Raw genomic sequence first — 21,697 nt, forward strand, 5'->3', positions numbered from 1 at the left:
TTAGAACAGGGGTGTCAAACTCATGTCGTCACAATGTTGTTACATAATGTATTGGGACTTTCCCCCCCTTTGTTAAACTGGGCGTTGCATGGGTGTGGCCAGTGCATGATGCATTCGGCTCATGGGCCGGGAGTTTGATAGCCCTGATTTAGAAGGTTAGCAAGCTACTTACAAATTTGCTTTTATACAATAATACTTAGGCCTGAAAAAATTAAAGATCCAGCAAAAAAGATAAAAAAGAAACAAAGGACAGATTTACATTTCTTGTCTGCAATGATTTCCCATTTCTCAGCTCAAATGGGAAGATGGGAAAGCTGCAGAACAGGTTCTATAACTTTAAAGATTCTCCTTGCTGGAATACAGCTATGCAGCACTAAAACTTAAAAACACTAGCAGCAGAAAAGGTATCAAAAAGAGATCTGGAAACAAAAAGCATATTAGGGAACCGAAAGAAATAACATCCAGATAGTTTGTGGTTGCACTGTATTTTACTTGAATTAAACTTTGCAGTGCTTATGATCATCTTAAAAAACTGTATTTTGCAGACTCTTCTTGATGAATTTTTTTTTTTGGTGAAATGGTCATACCTGAAGAAATAATGATAGTATATATTTACCCTTTTATTTTTACATCCTAGTTTTGTGCAGTATCTGACTGAGCCACATTATACTGGGAGGCAAGCAATTCCATTGATTAATTGTTCTCACTGACAGAAAATTTCTCCTTATTTCCAACTTAAATCATCTCCAATGAGCTTCCACTCATTGCTTCTTGTCCTGCCCTCAGGTGCTATGGAGAATAAATTTGCAAAGGAAGAGTATAGTACACTAGATTTTGTGTTTAGAACATGGCCAAAAGACACACATATTACAAATGTGGGAACAGGAATAAGCGTGGGAAACAAGGCTTTTGTTGTTGTTATTGACTGTACCTTTAGTACAGAATTGTAGGTTGGGCTACATTAGCTATGCTCTAACTTGATCAGTGACTAGAGGTAGCAATGGGTTCATAAAGTAAAATGTGATGAACCAGCTGGGAAACTCATGCCATAGTTAATTCCTCACAGATATTCATTTTTAAATAACATATCAAGGTTTAAACTTAAGCTACTATAGATAATAATCCCAACTCTGAAAGACTATCATAAAAAGAAGGCACAAGAAAGTCCAGGAAAGATGCAAAGCGATGGTAGATTTGTTATTGAATTCCTTAGACTGGTGCAATTGTTATCTGTTTACATTTTCTACTCATATCTGAAGTATCGATGCATTCAGCATTGGAATGAGCATATTGAAATCCTTGAAAAGTTTTTCATTGGATAGATACTATTAGGCTTCCCTTCACCATTCATGTTAAATATAATGAAAACATAGCAAATAGGCTGCTGTTTAGTCACTTGCGAGTTAGAAACCAGCAGACAGTGATACCTAATTGTCATTGTCCAGGTTGATGTTCAAGATAGACCAAATTATCGGCACTTTATTTTGTTTTTATGGGGTATAACAACATAATCTTAAAACCCATCAGAATGTCTCTCTTTGGTTCTTTTCTACCAAAAAGAACCAAAGCTGCGTTAACTGGAATATTTTCCTCATCCCTTTTTCCTTTTCACAGTTAAGTTGACATTTAATTAATGGTTCTTGCATTCCTTTTTCAAGGCTGTCTCCATACTCTTCTGCACCTAGGAAGCCTAGTGAGGTAGGATTTGGATAGCACGAGGATTGGAGTCCTCCAGGGAATACCAAGGCTGTAGGCTAACCATGAAGTCAAAAAGCACCCAGAAGGCAATTGCCTTTTTCTTCCTGTTGCCAAAAAAAATTGGACAGCTCCATGAAGTTGCTGAAAATTGAATGCAATGTGGAGGACATGTTATTTTACTTTTCCTGTGCAGAGTACATTAACTCCAAGTGGATATTCTTTGCGTCTATCATTTTCTTTCTCTGCCCTATGTGGGTTATTTTTTCTGGAAAAATGGTGGTCTCCAAGTGGCCTCAAAAGCTCTCAGGAAGAGTGCTAAGACAAGATGACTGCAAAGAAATATGATCCTTCCAAGCCCCCCCCCAAATCCTGTCAGAACTAATCCTTCTGGAACCCCCTCCCCCATCCTGCCTGAACCGATGAAACTTCTTGAACAAGAATCAAGATGTCTTCTTCCTCATGGAGAAAAAACAGTCCAGTTGTCTTTTGAAAAGGCACCTTTGAGACAAAAATGGTGGATACTTTCCATTTTTTAAAGAGGCAGTTAGTTTCCCTAGCTCAATAATCAACTATTCAGCAGATATAGTTTGACACAGTATTTAGCACTCTGTTGAGGGGAAAAATGTCAAACCAGTGAGCTATGTAGTTAATATGTGAGTCGAGGATAGAGATGGGTGGCTGCATCTTAACCCAGTTATCAGCTTTTCAGTCTCGAAGCAAGTTTGGCGGATAGGAGATTTTTTGAAGGGGGATGCACAACACTGAGAGAACAGGGCTAACTCAACAACAGCCAAGCGATCTGGCTCTTTTTCTCATGCAGTAGCCTCATCTCCCCAATCAATCCCTGTTTAGCGGCTGCTAAAGTGATAACTAGGGATGGGCTTATCCCTCGCCTCCCCACCCCAGTCCCCCGACTGCACTGCAGACAGAAGGACTCGGCATGTCCAGCAGATTCTTATTTTTAAGCTGCCACTAATTGTTGTTGTGTAAGTGGAAAACACTGATACAGCCAATCATGACTTCAGGTTGTCATACTTCATGAGCAGAGGACGAGTTAAAGGCAGCATCCTTGGGATGGAGAGCAAATGAAAGATATTTCCAGGAAAAGTTTGTATTGCAATGCAATGCAAGTAGAGAAAGGCCGTTAGCTTTGCCCGCTTTTTTTCACTGCCCAGTGACCTGGACAGGTACTCCTTAGCAACCATTCATTTAGTGGCTATTCAGAATTGCAAAGGCCCTGACAAAAAAGACTTACAACCGGCTCTTGTACTTACAACCATGGCAGTATTCCCGTGGTCATGTGATCAAAATTCCTGTGCTTGGCAAATGGCTTCTATTTATGAAGGTTGTAGCGTCCCCGTCCCCAGGTCATGTGATCATTATTTGTGACCTCAATCAGTTTCTGACAAGCAATGGGGAAGCCAAATTTATTTAACAAGCCTGTGATTCACTTAACAACCACAAGGATTTGCTTAACAACCATGGGTCACAAAATCAGGTGCAACTCCCTTAAAGAACCTTGCTTAGCAATAGAAATTCTGGTGTCAATTGTGGTCATAAGTTGAGGAATACCTATAGTCCACTCCTCAAAATCTTTTTAAAAATATCTGGCCCTATTCTAAGATATTGGTATAGGTTTAAATCAAGTAAAATAAAACATTTTTTTTTGGTAGCTGAATTAATATTATTGGCAAAATGGATTTCCTTTGCTTGGCTCACATGAAAAATTTATCCCAGTTGATGCCTCTTTGAAACATGCCTAAGGGCATGTGGGGAAGGAATAATGCCACCATGCGAGCTGGTGTTCAATGTCCCCCTTTCTCTTGTTTATTTAGCATTTTTTCCATCTTCTGTGATCAGCAACTGAAAAAGCTATTTAACTAACAATGCAAAGTTGTCTTTATAAAGTATGTTTTTGAATGACTGGGAAATAATATGTTCCGCTAAATAAATCTTTCCTTTCCACTAATGGGCAGTCTACTTTGGTTATTATTTTCTAGTTTACAATTTTAAATCACCATCTATCTTTCTCCACCCCCATTATAAAGATTACCATCTTGTTATATACAGCGAAGAAATATACAGTAATATACATGGTGATCAAGAATCATTCAAGCAGTACAGTTATGTATTAACACATCCTGAAACATAAACATTGCTAATACTTATTTCTTGGTGCTTTGGCCTCTATTTGCTTGATTTTGCAGTTCTTGAACAAGAACCAAAAATCTGGAAGAGTCCAATGCCATGTATAACCTATATTTTCACTGCCTACCCCTCAGTGCTTATTAGCAGTGCTTTCATATTTTAAGTTATCAGTAGTTACCCCTTTGAATTTCCAGCTCTGTGTGAGGTGGCTCCATGAAAACTTTCTACAGTATAAGCAGCAGCAATCTAACTGGGCCTGTTTTCTGCTTCTTTTCCATTGTACCTTTCCTTTTTGCTTATGTGTGGTTTGCTCAGGTCAACTTTTTTTTTCATGGACACTGATGGAGCACATTAATTCTGGTTCAGATGTGTACTCTGCAAATCCTTAAGAAATCACTCTTATTTGTCATCTTACTAAATGGCTTTACATATAGTCAGCATAGAGTGTCCCTCTTGCTTTTTAATGAAGTGATTTGTACATTCCATAAAGCACACACGTTTTTGTCCTTTTTCTCTCACTGGCCATTAGAAGGCTTTGTGTTAAGACCATTTTTTTTCCAGAAAAGTTCAGCTGCTGTTGACATCATGACACAGATTTTTGCTGATACTTACAACACTAGAAAGTGAGCTAATGATCCCTTCAGTCTGCCTAATTTCTCAGGGAGGTTCTTCACAAATCTTAATATTGGATGCCTTGCTTTGCAACTGACTTCACAAGGAAAAGGAAGCAATGTGTCATGATCCAGAAAAGTTGGCTCCACACCCTAGGTCCAACATTTGCATATGTGGAAGAACTCCTTTGGCTTTGGGGTTAACGTCTTACTTTTGATGGATTTGGATTAGGTGAGAAAAGTTTACAACTTCCTGTTGAGCTGCCCCGGGATAGCCTTATGTGTAACTGCTATGTGGACGGCTTATACAGTTGTAGTTTCTGCCAAGAAGTGTGGTAACATCAATTTCTAGAAAACTTGGCACAATTCCATTCCCCACCCCCAGGCCAAGGATAAAATCAAGGCAATTCCTTCTCCTATTCCCCAGAGGAACAATTCACTCACTTGCTAATTGTAGAAATGCAAGCGTATCAGCTCATCCAATATGTTTTCCAAACATTCATAGCTCTATAGCCAGCATGCTGTGAGGCTAAACTTTGTTTGGATATGTCAATGCTACAGGGGTGGCAAAGTCGAGACAATTAGTATCAGTGCTATAAAAATGAGGAGAAATTGAAACCGAAGCCAGAAAAACCATTTTTGTACCTCAGAAATTGTAAATCCTGGGGAATAAAATGTATGGTTAACTGAAAGCATTCCTCACAACATTTACTTTAATCTATCCTGGTACAAAAGAGTCACTTTGAAGAGTGAAATATAAATTTCCAGTGCAGGACCCATAGCACTTTCTTTGAACTTAGCAATTAAAATTTCCTGTTGGGCTCAATTTAAAGAAATATTTCACAAGGAAAGGAAATTGGCATTCTGCAAAGCAAAGCACCATCCTACACTTCCAGCTCTAATTCTAAGCATGCTCAAGGCATCAAGTGGGCTCCACAGGTCTTTTTCCCTGTCCCCCCATCAAAGACCGCAGAGTTAGAGACAATACTAATCATGGCGAAACGTAGTGGAGGGGAAAGAGAATCGACCTCCCAGGATGGTCCAGTTAAAAGTTGTGATGTGCCCAGTGGAATTGAAACTTTGTGCAACGAAAGTGTTCTTTTCTAGTCTCAGCTAACATGAGGGTATTTTCCTCTCTGTTTCTTTCTTTTTTTTTTTGAGACAGAAGAACGAATGCAAGTGATGCTTAGTTTGCTTTCCTTTATTGTTTGGATCAGGGGCCTCTCTACAAAACAAGGGGCCTGGTTCTCCAAAAATATGGTTCTGCAAAGGAAATGATCCTACCTTGTAGTTATCAGTGCTTTTCAAGTCACACTGGCTTAGTAGTAATAGCAATAACAGTAATGTTAGATTCCCCACCCCACTGTTCCATCAGTTTTTTTGAATTATAAAGCACATCTGCTTCATGAATTTTAACATCTCCAAACACAATAGAAAGAAGGTAGCAAAAGAGCCTAGCTGGATGGCCACCCTCATTGCTAGTAACAAACTCAGCTACAATGTACTCATATATATATTTTTTTCAAATTTTTTTTCTGTTTGCACATACTATGCTAGATGGTTATCATCACATTGAAGAAATACCCGGACAAGATACAGCTAAGAGCTCAAGTTAAAAATAAACACAACTTTTAAAATTTCAATTGTACGAAAGAAAACACTTCTATTTGGGAGGAGGAGTGATTAGTGGTGGCAGGTGAGGGGTAAAGATATTCCGTAGGAAGGCTGGCTGGAGCAGATGCTCAGTTTGTCAAAAGTGATCATAATACTTTGCATGTCGATAGTAGCACCTTTAATCAAAGGCTATTCTAGCATTTGGGACCCAGCTGGAGATAATTTTACACAAACTAAAGAAACTTCCTACCCATAAAAGCCTTGTTAAGAAGTGAAGGGATCTTGAGCAGTGAGGTTTTTATTTAACACACTCAGAGCCTTGATAATGGAAGCCTCACATCATCATCATCATCCGCCGTGAGATATGGAAACATTATTCCCATTGTACAGACGGACAGAGGTAATGAGAAGCTTGGTAACCTCCCCTCCCCCTCAATTGTCTCCATGGCAGAAATAGAAAGACCCAGTGTCCTGCCAAACTCCACCAACCCATGCAAACACACACATACATACACACAGAGAGAAACATATATACATGTGTGTGTGTGTGTGTGTGTGTATGCATATATATATATATATATATATATATATATATATATATATATACACACATATACATATACATATACATCATATACATATACATACATACACACACATACATTTCTTCTTTATATTTGTATGACCCTCACTTCCCCATTAAGCCACTCCACCCCCATTTTTAAAAAAATGCAAGCCTATGAACAAATGATTTATGACGCTGCTTTATGAGATATGGAAAGTTTATGCCCACGCTGGAAGATGAGCTTCTTTACATAATTCCTGTTATAATTTTATACTGTATCCTTAATCCTCAATAGTCATTTGCTGAAGATAGAATTTTTCATACTGTTGAGTGGGGAATTCCTCACTGTGACTATCTAGTAGGACTGAGGTTGTGAGATTCACTGAAGTCTGGAACAGCTTTCAAACCGGCTGAGGGATTTAAGTGAAAATGCTCCACGTGTACCGATGAGTCTGTGAATATTGTATTAGTCAAAGTTTACTTTCAAGCTACAGGGCCCACCACAGCCTTTTATTTTGTTAATGTTTGACAGCTAATAAAATGCTTGATTAATCTCAAACTTGGGTTCTAAAGACCCTCATTCGAGAAGCTGCCACATAATCAGCAAATTCTGCCTTCGTGGTGCTTACAAGTTGTGCAGAACTGATATATATTTTTCTCAACTTATTTAAGAATATCAAGTCCAAAGTGATGGGAACAGAGTACAGGCTTGGAGCAAGCCAAAATTGTTGGCTTTGTTGATTTGGGAAAGCATATATCTGTATGTGCTCTCATGGTCATTAGGTGAATCTATTTCCACTAATGGAGTCTGCCCAACCTTCCCACTTGTGGGTGTCCCATTTCCATTATTCTTTATACTTTCCATGGTGGAAAGTAGTGGAGAATCTAAAATGAAGAGCTGTAATGTCATGATAAATGTTATGTTGCTTGGAGCTTATTGTGACATAGAAACTGCAAATCTGGTATGGTATGTTGTCTAGGACTGTATATGACCTCTGAGGAAATGGACAGAGTGTGGTTTAGAATTTTATCTTTCATCTGTGGATTGGTGGGCAAAAGGGACCAGGATCTGAGAGATGGTCAGTGCTTCCCTGGAAAGGTTGGTGATACCTGCAGCCTTAAAAAAAAACCTTGTGGTAATCTCCTTCAAAGGATCTCTTTAGATCCAGCTATTTTTTCATATTGTCCAGTGTCTAACCTTTCGTTTTAGGGAAATGCTGTTGAGTGAAGGGTAATGAGACTATTACAAAGAAGAACAGATGACTTCAGTCTTTTATGGATAAATCTAGCAAATTAATTAAAATTTTGCAATTTCTGCCTGTCTGGAGCAATCTTGGCAACTTCCAATAAAAGCACCTTCCAAATGATATCTGAAGTTAGAATATTTTTTTTTGTAAACATGTACTGGAACATAGCTTTGTTCCAAACTGAAGCTTTTTAGTGCTTCAGTCAATGGCTTATGTTTCGATCATCTTTTTTGCTTGCATTAAATAGCCTGATATGGTCAACTGATGGAGTTTTGAAGCTCATCCAATATATTTTTATGAATTGTAAATGAGCAAGATGGAATTAAAGTTATATTGGCCAAAATTGACCAACTATGATGAACATATAATTAATTTAAAAAGTAGCTCAGTGACAATAATTTTACTTTGAAGTCAGGAAGAAGCTGAGGAAAAAAGTACTGGAAACAGGATTGAAAAAAATATTGCAATAGGAAGTTAGCTATGTTCCAGTTCCTTTTTTGACATAAACATTCTTTTTGTTGTTTTGGTATCCAACGTTTTGTTTTTGCATCTGATTGCATGACAGCTATACAGGTGAGGCAGAAAAATAGAAAAATAAAGCCATGCCCATTTCAATACTCTATTTCTCTAGCAAGATATATTAAATAAATACCAGTTGACACCTTACTATCATTGCTCCCTCAATAACAGAACAATAAATATATAAAAATGGTAGCTTTGATTTTAAATTCCTGGCCCAGCTGACAGCATGCCATCTCCCCCCAAATAAGCCATAGGGTGGGAAACTTTACAATTCAAATTTTCCTGGTTCCTGGTTTTTCTAAAACCTTATTTGGTTATTTTGAGTCTTTCTCTTATTCCTGCATGCTTTCATTATTCTTAGCAATGTCTTGATATATGTATAAAAATATGCCTGCCAGAAATATAATTCAAGCATCTGTACATCATACACGGGGAAAATTAAGTAACACACTGACTAAGTCTACAGAATACATACCTATAACTCCATCACAAATATTCACATTGTAAAAGTCAGTCTGCTCAAATGCCTTGACAAAACAGATCCATGGATTAGCTGCCTGGTGGAGGAAACTAAACACTGGGACATGTGAAAGGTTGGCTCATGTGCCCTCATGATCAATGGCCAAGACTGGAGAGAGGTGTTAAATGTTCTACTATAAGCTACTGACAATCTTTTTCTATACAAAACTTATCTGAAGAGACTTCAAAGAAGCAAAATGCTGCAATGCTTATAAACTTTGTATTTGGAGGAGTAAGTTTTTTGGGACGGGAAACAGTTGAATAAATTTTGTGTGTGAAGGGAGATGAAGGTGAGGAGAGGACTTAAGAGGACATAGGGTAATTTAAATGAAGGACTGGGAGAGAAAGTGGACAGAGGTGTAGAACAGAGGTTTTGGTCTGTAGAAATATACCAGAAAGGTGATGGACAACATTGTGGAGAAGCAGCAGGGATTATGAAATTGCAGTAAGATTGTGGAAACTAATTGGCCTGGAAACAACAGAAGAATGTAAGCAGGGCCTTTCTGGATCAGACCACTGGTCTATCTAGTCTAGCAGTCTATTCTTTAACTAATTGTACAAGGAAGGTGGCCTTCGGAGGCAGCCATGCTGCCATCAAAATTAATATCTATTGATCCTCATAAATTTCCCTAATTTAGTCCAACCAGCCAAGCTGGTAGCCAGCAGCAACATCTTGTTGAGGTTGAAGGAGTGGGCAGCTTTAAAACAATTCCTAGCCTTTCCACCAAAATTAATGAGTTAATGAAGACCTAGCTATTTTATATTAAACCAACATCCATTCTTATCCAAAACCACCATTTTGGGTTTAGTCTACTTCACTGACATGAAGTCTAGAAAAGTCTAGAGGTTGCAAGAATCCTGTTATCCATTGACTTCAGTACTCAGTGCAGGCATCACAAAGCTGAACACCCTCTTTCTACTACCATCCCTTCTGTTATCACTGAAAAATGTTTGTTTTCCTCAGAACTTGATAGCATTGGCAAAATGATCTTGTCATTTGCCTATCATGTTTAATTAATTCTGTCAGTCTTTGGTATTTGTCAGAGTCTGTAAAAGTGTTACCTAGGTTGTCAGTTTGGGCATTCCTGTCTTCAGGAGAAATGGATTAATATGAGCTAGCAATCTGCCCACTGGTTCTAATAAAATTGTTCAGAAAAATAAAAATGGAACATTCACCTAACAAATATTTTGCTCCCTACCATTTTCCTAGATTTATCTACATCTCCATTGCTCATGGAAGAGCAGAAGGCTTTAAAACTTATTGTTTTTATCTATGTTGCTGTCAGTGATACTCACATGTCAGAAAAATAAAAATGGAACATTCGTGCCACCTAACAAATATTTTGCTCCCTACCATTTTCCTAGATTTATCTACATCTCCATTGCTCATGGAAGAGCAGAAGGCTTTAAAACTTATTGTTTTTATCTATGTTGCTTTCTACCGGAAAAGCTCACCGGAAGCGCTGGTGCCGCCATCTTTTTGATGAAAAAGTGCTTCCGGTGAGCTTTCTACCTGGAAAAGCTCACCGAAGCGCTTTTACCAAAAAAGATGGTGGCGTAACAACCAGCGGCCCGGTAAGGCTTGTTCCGGCATAGGGGACCAGGTGGCATATTTGTTAAAACTGTGTTATAGGGGAAGCAAGTGAAGATTCTGTGATAACGGTAATTTCTGAGGGAAATGTAATCAAAAGAGAACCTAAACTTTGAATCTCCCCCGTTTGAAGTCACTATTGCCTGGGGTTTCTGCAGAAAAAAAAAGCATTCAGAATCCTCTCTTGCAGCAGAGGTAACTGCTCTTGTCTGCAGAGATGGCTTAAGAAACAGCATAGCGAACAAAAATCAATTAATACTATCATAATAGCAAAAGATATGCTAATCCTTACTGCTTTTTATTGATGTCCCAGATCTACCAGTTGCAGGGTCAGGACCAACCATGGACATTTTAGGCAGATTTCCCAAATAAGTTTCATAGGGATGTTTTTCAAATTCTTGGAAATAATAGTTTGATGGAGGAAAGGAATGGGAACCGTCTTAATTTTCCTGAACCAACTAGCCTGTCTCTGTCTAGAGGTAATGGTATGCAACTTCTGTTGGTTCAAGGGCTATACTGAGGGATAGAGTTATATGCCAAAAGTGGGCAGAAACTATGACTTGAAGTGAATGCCTTGGGTATCTGCAAAGCTTAAGGTGTCCATTTTGTTCATTAAGTCCGCCCCCCACAATGCAAAAGATCAAGTTTTGTTTTTCCCCAATCTGGGTTCTTGGACCAGAAAAAAGATCTACATAGAGGGCTTATGACCCCAGACCAGGGGTGGAATATGACAGGGTTAACTACCGGTTCGTGATTTACGAGCTTCCCTGCAGGCTGCAAGCCGAGCACCTGTAAATCGTCATCAGCAGCTGCCTGCAGAGAAGCAGCCTTTGAAACAGCCCTCTTTTCTTGCTTTTCTAACTGCAGCTGTGCCTCGTTCAGCAGCTGAAGTTGAAAAATCAGGAAATAAAGATCAGGTAAGAGCCCAGGTGGGTGGGTGGGCAAAAACATCAGCAGACATAGAACCGGTTCTATGTCTGCTGCTCTTTAGAGCTACCAGCTCTACAGAGGTGGACAGAACCAGTAGAAACCCACCCCTGCCCCAGACTGCACTTTTTGCACCCTTAACTCAATAAAGATAAGGAAGAGGACCTTGCAATAATTTATCCTGTATTCAAGAAGTCTTATGATAACTATTGCCTACTATTTGAAGCATTGACTCATAAACAGCAAAAACAACTTTGTTATTTGTTGTGCTAGAGAGGAAGATTTGAATCATGGTTTTAAACAATGAAGGAGATTTTAGATGACCACTGGAAAACTTCTAAGAATATGACCATTATCTAAGTGAGAAGACTGCTTTGGAAGATCATATAATTTCCTCTCATGTAAGTTTTAAGAGAAAGTGTTCCTTAGTAAGGGATAAACTAGAAGTTAGAATTATTACTCAAGTAATTGAGTGCACTATGATTTTGAGTTTCCTTCCAGCTGTATCATTGCAAACTGAAAGAGGGTTCCTAGCTCTACTTTTGGAGCTACGGTATTCTATTTCTTTATCTTCTTAGATTTCTCATAATAAAAAAAAGCCTGGAAGAACTGGGGGGAACACATGGAAAAGAGACATCTGGACCTTCCATGTAATTTTCCGGATTAAACTGTGTGACACAACACGATAAAAGCCTTGAGTGGAAACATCTTGTCATTTGACAGACCACCTTGACAGATATCTGGAAATGTCCTTTCAGAATTGATTCATGCAATCTTGCCTATGATATATTAAAGCAGAAATTAATTTTCCCCAAGTATATTTTGTTTAATGGGTGCTAAAAATGTTCAACAAGTGCCATCTTTGATCACAAAACTGTTTTGCACATACATCAAGGCATCTATTTTCCATAGCAGCTTAAGTTTTGAACACATCAGTTATGTGAATATGCAGTTAAAAATAATAATGCTGCTGCTCAGTCCCCACTGCACTCATCAGGAGTTGGGGTAGGGTGGATTACAGCATTAGCACTGGATGCTTTATGATGAACAATTTTTAGACAATCCTTTTTTTTTTTTTTTTTTACTGAGCCTTCCTGATTTGGGGTGGAAAGTAGAGAAGCTGTCAAACATGTACAAAGTAGTTGTGGACTGTGGCTAGGCTCACTTTTGTTTAATTATTACATTATTATGCTAAATTTGTGATAGTGTCACCTGCTGATTTTAATACATTCTATGTTGAGTGGATTAACCAGAAATTAGCTACAGTGATTTATTTTCAGAGTGACTGCATCCCTGCTTCGGCACAGTTGTCTTATATCTTTTTATGCTGACTAAGTACCTGAAAAATGAGGTTTTTCAAAAAAGTTTTTCCAGATAATAAGGAGAAAAAATTAGGAGACCATAAGATGTTCTAGGATCTGGGGGGGGAAAACAAGTCAAGGTCTAAGTAACTAAAGGACACCTAGGACCTCTGATTAGCAAGCAGGGGTAATTTTAGTATATAAAATAATATCCTGAGATGTACCTAGTGGAGGTGTACAAGTCTCTAAAAAGTCATACACTCATGAGTGATATAAGTTGTTAATGAGGTGTTCATTATGAGGCAATCTATCTTACAATTAGTGGAAAACTGACTGGTTAATCGTATTGCTGCACGCTTGTTCTAGTGGCAAGACTCTGGTCTGGGCAAATGCCAGTCTTGGGACACCAAAATGGAGAAGAAAGATGGCGCCAGTGCAGATTGAAATAGGTAGACTTCTTATGGCTGATTGGATAGAACAAGTTGTGAGGGATCAGTCTGATCTGCTTGCCAGAGAAAATTCAGCAGTATTTAACATGTCTCTTCACCACTGACAGATCAAAGGAATAAACATTAGTTTCTCTTTAAGAAACTTTAGTTTGTGACATGTACTTCAAAGCTTCCATCAAAATAGCTCTCACTGCTCTCTTTTCCCTTTGACTCCAAGCCTGGAAATCAACTGCTTTCCTTTCTCACATGGCATAAGTTCTTGTTGATCCCTGTGAGGCTGACAATCCATTCCCTTAGAAAAACAATTTCTCTGGGACTGAGGGAAAGAAAACACAAGGGACACATAAATACTCTTCATACCTAGTTACAACACACTCACACACACACATTCAGTTACTCACAATCAGTCTCCCTTCCTCACTCCTTCTCTCTCTCTCTCTCTCTCTCTCTCTCTCTCTCTCTCACACACACACACACACACACTCAGACAAAATGCACCCAGAGGGCTATGGGAGCATCATGGCTCCTTTCTGCTTTGCTGAGAGGCCTGGCTAGGATAAAGGTCTAGCCATCCTTATTATTTATATTATTACTCTTACAAGTTGTATTGAATTATAATGAAGCCACCTCACTGAAAGAGAGCAAGTGATCTTGCCATTCCCCTCTCAAGTCTGTGCACCCACAGATGAGGGCTAGCTTTCTCATGGCAGGGCAGGCTACCATTCTAATGGGCCTTTGACTGGAAGAACGCATGGGTAGTCTTGTATGGCAGTCACAGATTCCTCTCCTCCCATTACTTCAAGGTCCGTGCCACACTGCATACTCAAACAAACCAGGGCTGAAAAGGCCCCTTTCACTTCTCTGGGCTGAAGCCCCTGGAGAGCGGCTCTTCTTTGTTCCAGCTCTTCCTCTTGCTTGTTCTTACTAAGCACAGAGTCTGAAGGGCAGGCTAAACCAGGAGGTTGGGTGGTAACAATGCTCCTCATAGTAGTATGTGCCGCTGAACCAGCATAAGGGGCACTGACATCACTTTCCCACGCCCAGAGTTTTTTTTTAAAGTACATATTTCAGGTTTACTCTCTTAGCCTCTATTCATCCATCCCCCAAGCTTTTCTCTCAAGAGGACACCTCAGTGCAGCCGCTGTGCATAAAGTCATGTCATGAGAGTGTAGCCAATAAATGCTGACTTGGTGCACCGAACCCCAGAGCGAGTCCTTGGCTTCTGCCTCTCAAGCCTTCAGCTGATGCCACTGTGCCACTGCCTGGCGAGGGTGTGAAATCATATCCTTCCAGTGCTTTACTTCGCCTGGTCCACTCTTCCACGATAGGTAGATCTAATGGGGGGGGGGGGGGCAGGGAAACAAATTAGACAACAGGACTGGTCAAAAGTCACACTATTAATTCTTATCCCCACCTCTTCCCCCGAGTTACTGCTCTGTGTGCCTCCTCCCCACAAACAGGTCATATCTTAGTGCTTGCATAACTGCCTGCTATGAAATTGCTAGCCCTGAGTAAATGAGACAGAAGTGGCTAAGTCTGTTGTTTCCTTGTTGGACATGATGCAAGGGGGAGGTTCATTTTGACAAGAAATGAGGTAGCAGTTGAGAGAAACTACTTCTCCATTGCACGACATACTTTCCCAGGTTAAGGGCATTTTCAGATGATCAGACTTCTCATTATTCAAGCTGTCTGATTTCACAACGGCATTAGAACAGGGCTACAGCAGGCTGCTCTGACTATTTTACATTATTAAGATGTTACTGGGATGGACAGTTCACTTCTCTGCCAGTGTATGCTATTCACAGGGAACTGGCAGCCAAAATTTGTTGCTTTTCTGATTTGGGGCACTCATCAAGATTTCGTGTGGCCCCATTCCTGATTTCCTGTTACCTGTCTGTCATCAATTTGCTTAAATGTTGCAAGGGCATCTTATATTGGATGGGCAGACTTCTATTACTGAAAATGAGGTAAGAAAAAAAAATACTATAGGGAGGAAAGGAGAGAGAACCCGGACATTAAAATTAGAGCTTCTTACCACGAGTATTGCAGAGGTATTGCAGGGTTGGATTAGGGCCAACTGATGCCCTAAGCAGAGCCCAACATTGGTGCCCCTTGATGAAAGCAAAATTCTCATACCAATTCTTTAAATTTTAGTCATTCATAATGGCAAAGAAAACTTTTTTTAAACAATGTAAACAATATTATTTTTATTGTTTTTAAAATTGTTTTAATTATTTTATAATTGTAGAAATCTAAGCTGTCTAGAATCGCTTGGTTATATTGGGCAACTATAAAATTGAATAAATAATTCAATAATTTATTTTAAAGTGGAACATTCCAGCCAAGGACTATTTACAAAAACAATTGAGTGAAGTTAGTGTAGTGTTATAGATAGGCGGAACAACTGTGTGGTGTCCTCCTTCCTTTGGTGCCCTAACTACATGCTTATTTTGCTTAAAGGGATCCTTTATTAGAATTAGACGAACTTTATTGTCATTGTACAAGTACAACGAAACTGTGGATGCACCCCAGCAACTGTTCGCAATACAATAAAACCAAAGCACTTAAAAATGAATATAAGAAAAATAGAGTACCCTTGTCTCCATTTGCAATTTGAGAGTACAATATCTATGAATATACACAAAATATACACCCAACACTGACTGTAACGCTTAGCCAAGTATAATACACAAGAGATGGATGGTACTGTAATATGTTATTATACATCTGAATGGGGTATTGAGATTTCACATCTTTTCACATCTTAATAAGATAAGATAAGATAAGATAAGATAAATTTATTGTCATTGTGCTCAGGAACCTGAGAACAACGAAATAAGGTGCTCTTTCGCAACATACAACTAAACAACACCAAAAGATGTATACAAATAACAATATAAAACAAATTAAAGCAAATAACAATTTAAAAACTGTACAACCAGGATATATGTGTCAAGACCACCAGATTCATAACTCTGCATTTAACCTGATCACAGCACTTGGGTAAAAGCTATGTTGAAATCTACTTGTCTTGGCTTTCAGCACTCTACATCGTCTTCCTGATGGTAGGATCTCAAACATCGGGTGGCCTGGATGCGAAGGGTCTCTCAAGATCTTTTGTATCTTCCTTCTACATCCCATGTTGTACAAATCCTCCAATGAGGGAAGAGGACATCCGCTGATCTTTTGTGCCCTTTTTATCACTCTTTGGAGTGCCCTTTTCTCCGCCTCTGTACAACTCCTAAACCACACACAGAGGCAATAAGATAAAATGCTCTCTATACAGCTTCGATAAAAGGCAAGCAACAGACTTTCTGGCAGTTGTTGTGATCTTAAAAGTCTTAAAAAATACAGTCATTGATGAGCCTTTTTTTCTAGGGCTAAAGTATTTGCCCCCATGTTAGATCCTGTTTCAGGGTGATACCTAAAACTTACATTCTGCCACCTGTTCTACCAAAACACCATCGATGTACAACGGCTGAATGTCCGAACTGCTCTTCCTGTAATCCACTATGAATTCCTTCATCTTATTTATATTAAAAATAAGATTGTTTACTTTGCACCAGAGGGACAGCTGATGAACTTCATCCCTGTACGCAGACTCATCATTATCAGAAATGAGTCCCACCAACGTTGTATCATCTGCAAACTTAATGATCTTATTACTCAGATGAATGGAGGTGCAATCAGATGTATAAATAGTGAATAAAAGTGGACTCAATACACAGCCCTGAGGAGTGCCAGTATTGAGGATCTTCGGAGAAGAGATATGTCCATTCATCCTAACCCTTTGTGAACGATGTGATAAGGTAGTGACTTCGTGTTTATTTGTGGTTCGGATGGCCCAGGGAAAGAAACTATTTGTTAGTCTAGTGGTGTGGGATTTTATTGACCTAAAACACCGTCCAGACGGCAGCAGGTCAAAAAGATAATTGCCAGGGTGGACTTCCGGTTTGTAAGGCTTTGGCGGTGGTATGAATCCGCGATCATGCGCGGTTCCTGCTGCACTCGCTGCTGGAGTGCCCCCGATCCAGCTGGATTTGGAGGCTATGGTTACCCCGTAGAGGTAACTGAAGACAGGGGAGATCCGGGTAGGGGTCTGGGGGTATCGCAACCCCCCACCTCAGCCGGCACAACTCCCTTTTCCAAAGGCGGAGCAGCGGTGGAGCAGCGGTCAGCAATGGCCGCCACAAAGAAGCATGCAGCCAGACAAGATTGTGCAGGAGGAAGTCTGAGAAAGTGAAAGTTTTTGGCTGAACCGGGACAATAAGGAACTTTTAAATACCCTGGAATATTCAATTTCTTCAACGATACATTGTTTCCTAAGAAGATCGTAAAAGCGGCGGAAGAAAGTGGAAAGGGAAAGTTATATTTTCTCACTCTCCTTCCCTACGGAAATAGCAGATGGAAATCCGAAGAACTTGCTTTGGCATAGAAGGTAACTAAACTTGAAAATTAAAGCCAAGGGGATATTAAAGATCTTTGAACATTGGAACTAAAAAATAAAACTTTTTTTGCTATAAGTGGGAAGAGAGAGGTAAAGAATTTATATTAAGATTTTACTGAAGGAGACTGCTTGGAGCTTATAAGACTAGAAATAAATGGCAATAAGACTTCTAAAAAATCATTTTGGAACTGTGTAATTGAATTTTACCCCAGGAAGAGAAAATATAAAAAGAAGAAAGTGCTAAATGAAACAGTTTGTTCTGATTTGGATCGCTTTGTGACTTTGTGACTTTTGAAAACTATTCCTTGAAAGATTAAAAACATTTGGGTTGTTTAAATTTTTTTTTTTTATAATGGCATTATCTGTTGAAGAATTGCAAATGGAATTCCAAAAGTTAAAAGAAGAGGAACAAGAAGGCAAGGGCTCTTCTGGATCTATCTTTCACTTTTTAGAAATGGCGATTTCTACCTATCAAGAACTACAACAACAAGAAAGCTGGGATGAAGAAGAAGAAGCCATCTTTAATGGATAAATAATCTTAGTTGAGGAAGAAAAGAGAAAGAGGGGAAAGAAAATGGAGAATTCAGAACTTAAAAAAGCAACCAAGAAAGGGAAAAATAAGGTGAAAAATCAATACAATGTCAGAAAGCAACAGAAAAGAGGAATACAACAGAGAGGGGAGACTAAGAGAGTGGAGATTGAGAGATGGGGGTGGGGTAAAAAGGCTAGAATCGACAAGAAAGGAAGGGAAAAAGGGAAGAGAAGTCACAAAGGCTTAAAACAAGATGTTAAAAAACAGGTTTTTTAAGAGATAAAGGGTAAAATACAATTAAAAAAAAGATTCTGCAAAAGTACATAAGACTGTATTGTAGATATTAGTATTTGAAATAGAGTTAGAAAATTGGAATACTATATGAGTTAACAATATATTAAAGGGAATGTATAAAATGTCTAAGATTTAACAACAGAGTTTAATTTCCTATGGAACATTGTTTTTACTATATGATAAGCATATTTTTTCTTTTTCTTATTATTTTAAAATGTAGTATTTAGAATGTACTAAGCAGAATCAGTATGGAAAGTATGTATTATTTTAAGTGTTAAATTTAGGGGAAAGATAAAAAGGCGTCATACTTCAACCAGTGATTACAGGAGAAATATTGTATTAGAAAGAAAAGATAAATAGATAATTGAAAAAGAACGGACAAAAGATGCAAGTAAAATGATTTAAATTGAGATGAAATAAATAAAATAGAATTAAGAGAGTGAATAGAGGAGAGAAAACATATAGAAAATATAGAATGTTAAATAAGATATGAAATAGTATATAAGTGAGCATGAATTTGATTTATGTCTGTACAAAAAGATGTAACCCGGGGTTAAGCCGCTTTCCAAAAAGAAGTTTTATGTATTTATGTTTTATGTTTTGTTTGTCTATGTTTGAATTAATAAAACTCTAGAAGAATGTTGGAAGAGAACAATGAAATTGTAAACAAGACAGATGGAAGTATACAATGAATAAAAAGATATAGAAATTAAGGTAAAAAGGGAGAAATATAGAGAAGTTGGAAAAAGATATGAAGTTAAATATATAAGATAAATATGCATATCAAATTGTGTTTGTATGGAAATGTGATAATCTGGAACTATGCTGTTTTTAAATAACATGTTTTATTTGTTTTGTTAAAATTCAATAAGCAGCTCTTAGAAAAGATGTCTTATGTTCTTATATTGTATGTTTTGTTTGTTTGTATATTGTTTTTAAAAATTAATAAAATTTGTTTTTTTTTTTTTAAAAAAAAGATAATTGCCAGGGTGTGAGGGGTCTTCTATAATGGTCTTGATTCTGCTTTGGCAGCGGGACCTGGCTAAGTCTTCCAGGGAGGGAAGACTTTTGATCTTTTGAGCTGTGTTTATCACCCTCTGTACAGTTTTCCTGTCCTCAACTGTGGAGCCTGCATACCACACACCCAGACAATATGTCAGAATGCTCTCCACAGAGGCTTTATAGAAAGCCACCAACAGCTTCTTATCCAGATTGTTCTTCCTGAGAACCCGCAGGAAGTGCAGCTGCTGCTGAGCTTTCTTCACTATGGCCTTGGTATTAGGGGACCAGGAGATATCAGCTGAAATATGGATGCCAAGGAATCTGATCATAGGGACAGTTTCCACTCGTTCTCTCTTGATGATGAGTGGGGCGTGGTCCTGTCCATGTTTCCTGAAGTCCATAATCAGTTCTTTGGTTTTATGGACATTCAGTGACAGATTGTTCTGTGAACACCAGATAGACAGGTTCTCTACTTCTGCCCTATATGCCATCTCATCCTCTCTGGAGATGAGACCAATCACGGTCATGTCGTCCGCAAACTTTATGATGGTGTTTGTTGCGTGGCTTGGTGAGCAGTCAAAGGTGTACAAGGCATATAGCAGGGGGCTCAAGACACAACCCTGGGGAGAACCAGTACTGAGTGTAATAGTGGAAGAAAGGTGGGGGCCAAGTCTAACAGACTGTGGTCTGTTTGTCAAAAAGTTCTTAATCCAGGAGCACGTTGGGGTGAGGACCTGCAGATTATACAGTTTGGTTACTAGTATATCTGGGATGATAGTGTTAAACGCAGAGCTGTAGTCCACAAAGAGCATCCTCAGATAGCTCTGTTCCCAAGGAGGCAGAATGTCAGCTTTTCAAGGTAGGCCAGGTCAATAAACAAGACCCTGCAGGGATTCTAGGAATGCTACTTCTAGGAATGATTCTGTAGTTTTAGCCTATGGATGTAGGCTAGAATTACAGAATCTTGAAAGCTTGTCTAAGTTTCTCTCTCTATCACAGCGGTCCGCAAGAATATTTTGGTGGTCCACAGAGAAATGCCACCCCAAAGCACCCCCCCAAAGCAATTAATCTAGGTTGCAGGGAACACAATGCTGCGCTGCCCACATGGCCTGCAGGAACACAAGGCTTCCGTTGCTTGCATTAGGAACAACACGAGGTAGTGAGGGAAGGGGGGAAAGGACGGAGGGGGGAACTTGCCTGGCCACCGGGTTGCTTCTTTCTCTTCTGTTTTTGGCTGCACACAAGGAAAGCAGCCAAAGTCTTTCTTTCTCTCCCCCAAACTCCGCCAAAAATGAGTCTTTGGGACCCTGCAAGGCATCCTGCTCCAACAGACTGTGCCAGCAAAGACTAATTTCTGCTGGAGTTTGGTGGGAGAGAATGAAATACTTTGGCTGCTTTCTTCGTGTGCAGCCTGAGAATGGAGCTCAAAGCAGGCTAGGAATGGGGCTGCCTTGGAGGGGGGTAGGGGTGTGTGAGGGATCTGTGTTTGTGTGTGTGTGTGTATGTGTGTGTGTGTGTGTGTGTGAGAGAGAGAGAGAGAGAGAGAGAACATCACCAGCCCTCCGAGGTTAGATCAGATCTTTCTTTCTTTCTCTCTCCTCTCTCCCACCAATGTCAGCAAGCCACGTCAGTCAAAATTCACATTAGTGGTCCCTGGGATTTAAAATAATGAGTTTGGTGGTCCCTGAGGTCCAAAAGGTTGGTGACCCCTGCTCTATCACATCATATACTAAACAAAATCAAGACAGAGATATTTTGAGTTATTTTTCTTCTTTCTGTCTCTTGACTGTTCAACCTGCCCTTTAACACAGGGGTCGCCAACCTTTTGGACCTCAGGACCACCAAACTCATACTTTTAAATCCCAAGGACCACTAATACGAATTTTTTAAAAAGCTAATATATTTAATATAAACTTTTGATAAATATTAATTTTATGTATGTATATGTATATGTATATGTATATGTATGTATAGTATTCAGCTTTGTTTGGGTATTTTCCCATGTCATTATAGTTGTGCTTTTAAAGTTGTAGCAACGTTTCAGCAGAATCTCATCTGACATCATCAGGCTTTATATAGTGTGTATATATATATATATATATATACACACACACACACACACAAAAAAAAACCCACACACACACACTTATTTAATTATAACAAAAATGTAAATGCTTAATGATAACAAAATAAAACATTCCGGGCTGGAAGCCTCCCCCCACCTGCACCT

General features: G+C 39.0%; 1 protein-coding gene across 7 annotated transcripts in view; it reads right to left on the minus strand.

Moving 5' to 3' along the window:
- Positions 1 to 10,515: 10,515 nt before the first annotated feature.
- The window catches only part of SYT7 (synaptotagmin 7), a 294,001-nt gene continuing 282,819 nt past the window's right edge, over positions 10,516 to 21,697 (minus strand). For all 7 annotated transcript variants that reach the window (XM_026682555.2, XM_087950626.1, XM_087950624.1 and 4 more), the window contains one exon: positions 10,516 to 14,526. In XM_026682555.2, the coding sequence (XP_026538340.1) occupies positions 14,422 to 14,526 (105 nt within the window). In that variant the 3' untranslated portion in view covers positions 10,516 to 14,421. The remainder of the gene's footprint in view (positions 14,527 to 21,697) is intronic.

Source organism: Notechis scutatus, chromosome 1, assembly GCF_049901735.1.
Source record: "Notechis scutatus isolate UNSWTSFEM ecotype Mainland chromosome 1, rNotScu1.2, whole genome shotgun sequence".
In the NCBI taxonomy this organism is placed as follows: domain Eukaryota; kingdom Metazoa; phylum Chordata; class Lepidosauria; order Squamata; family Elapidae; genus Notechis; species Notechis scutatus.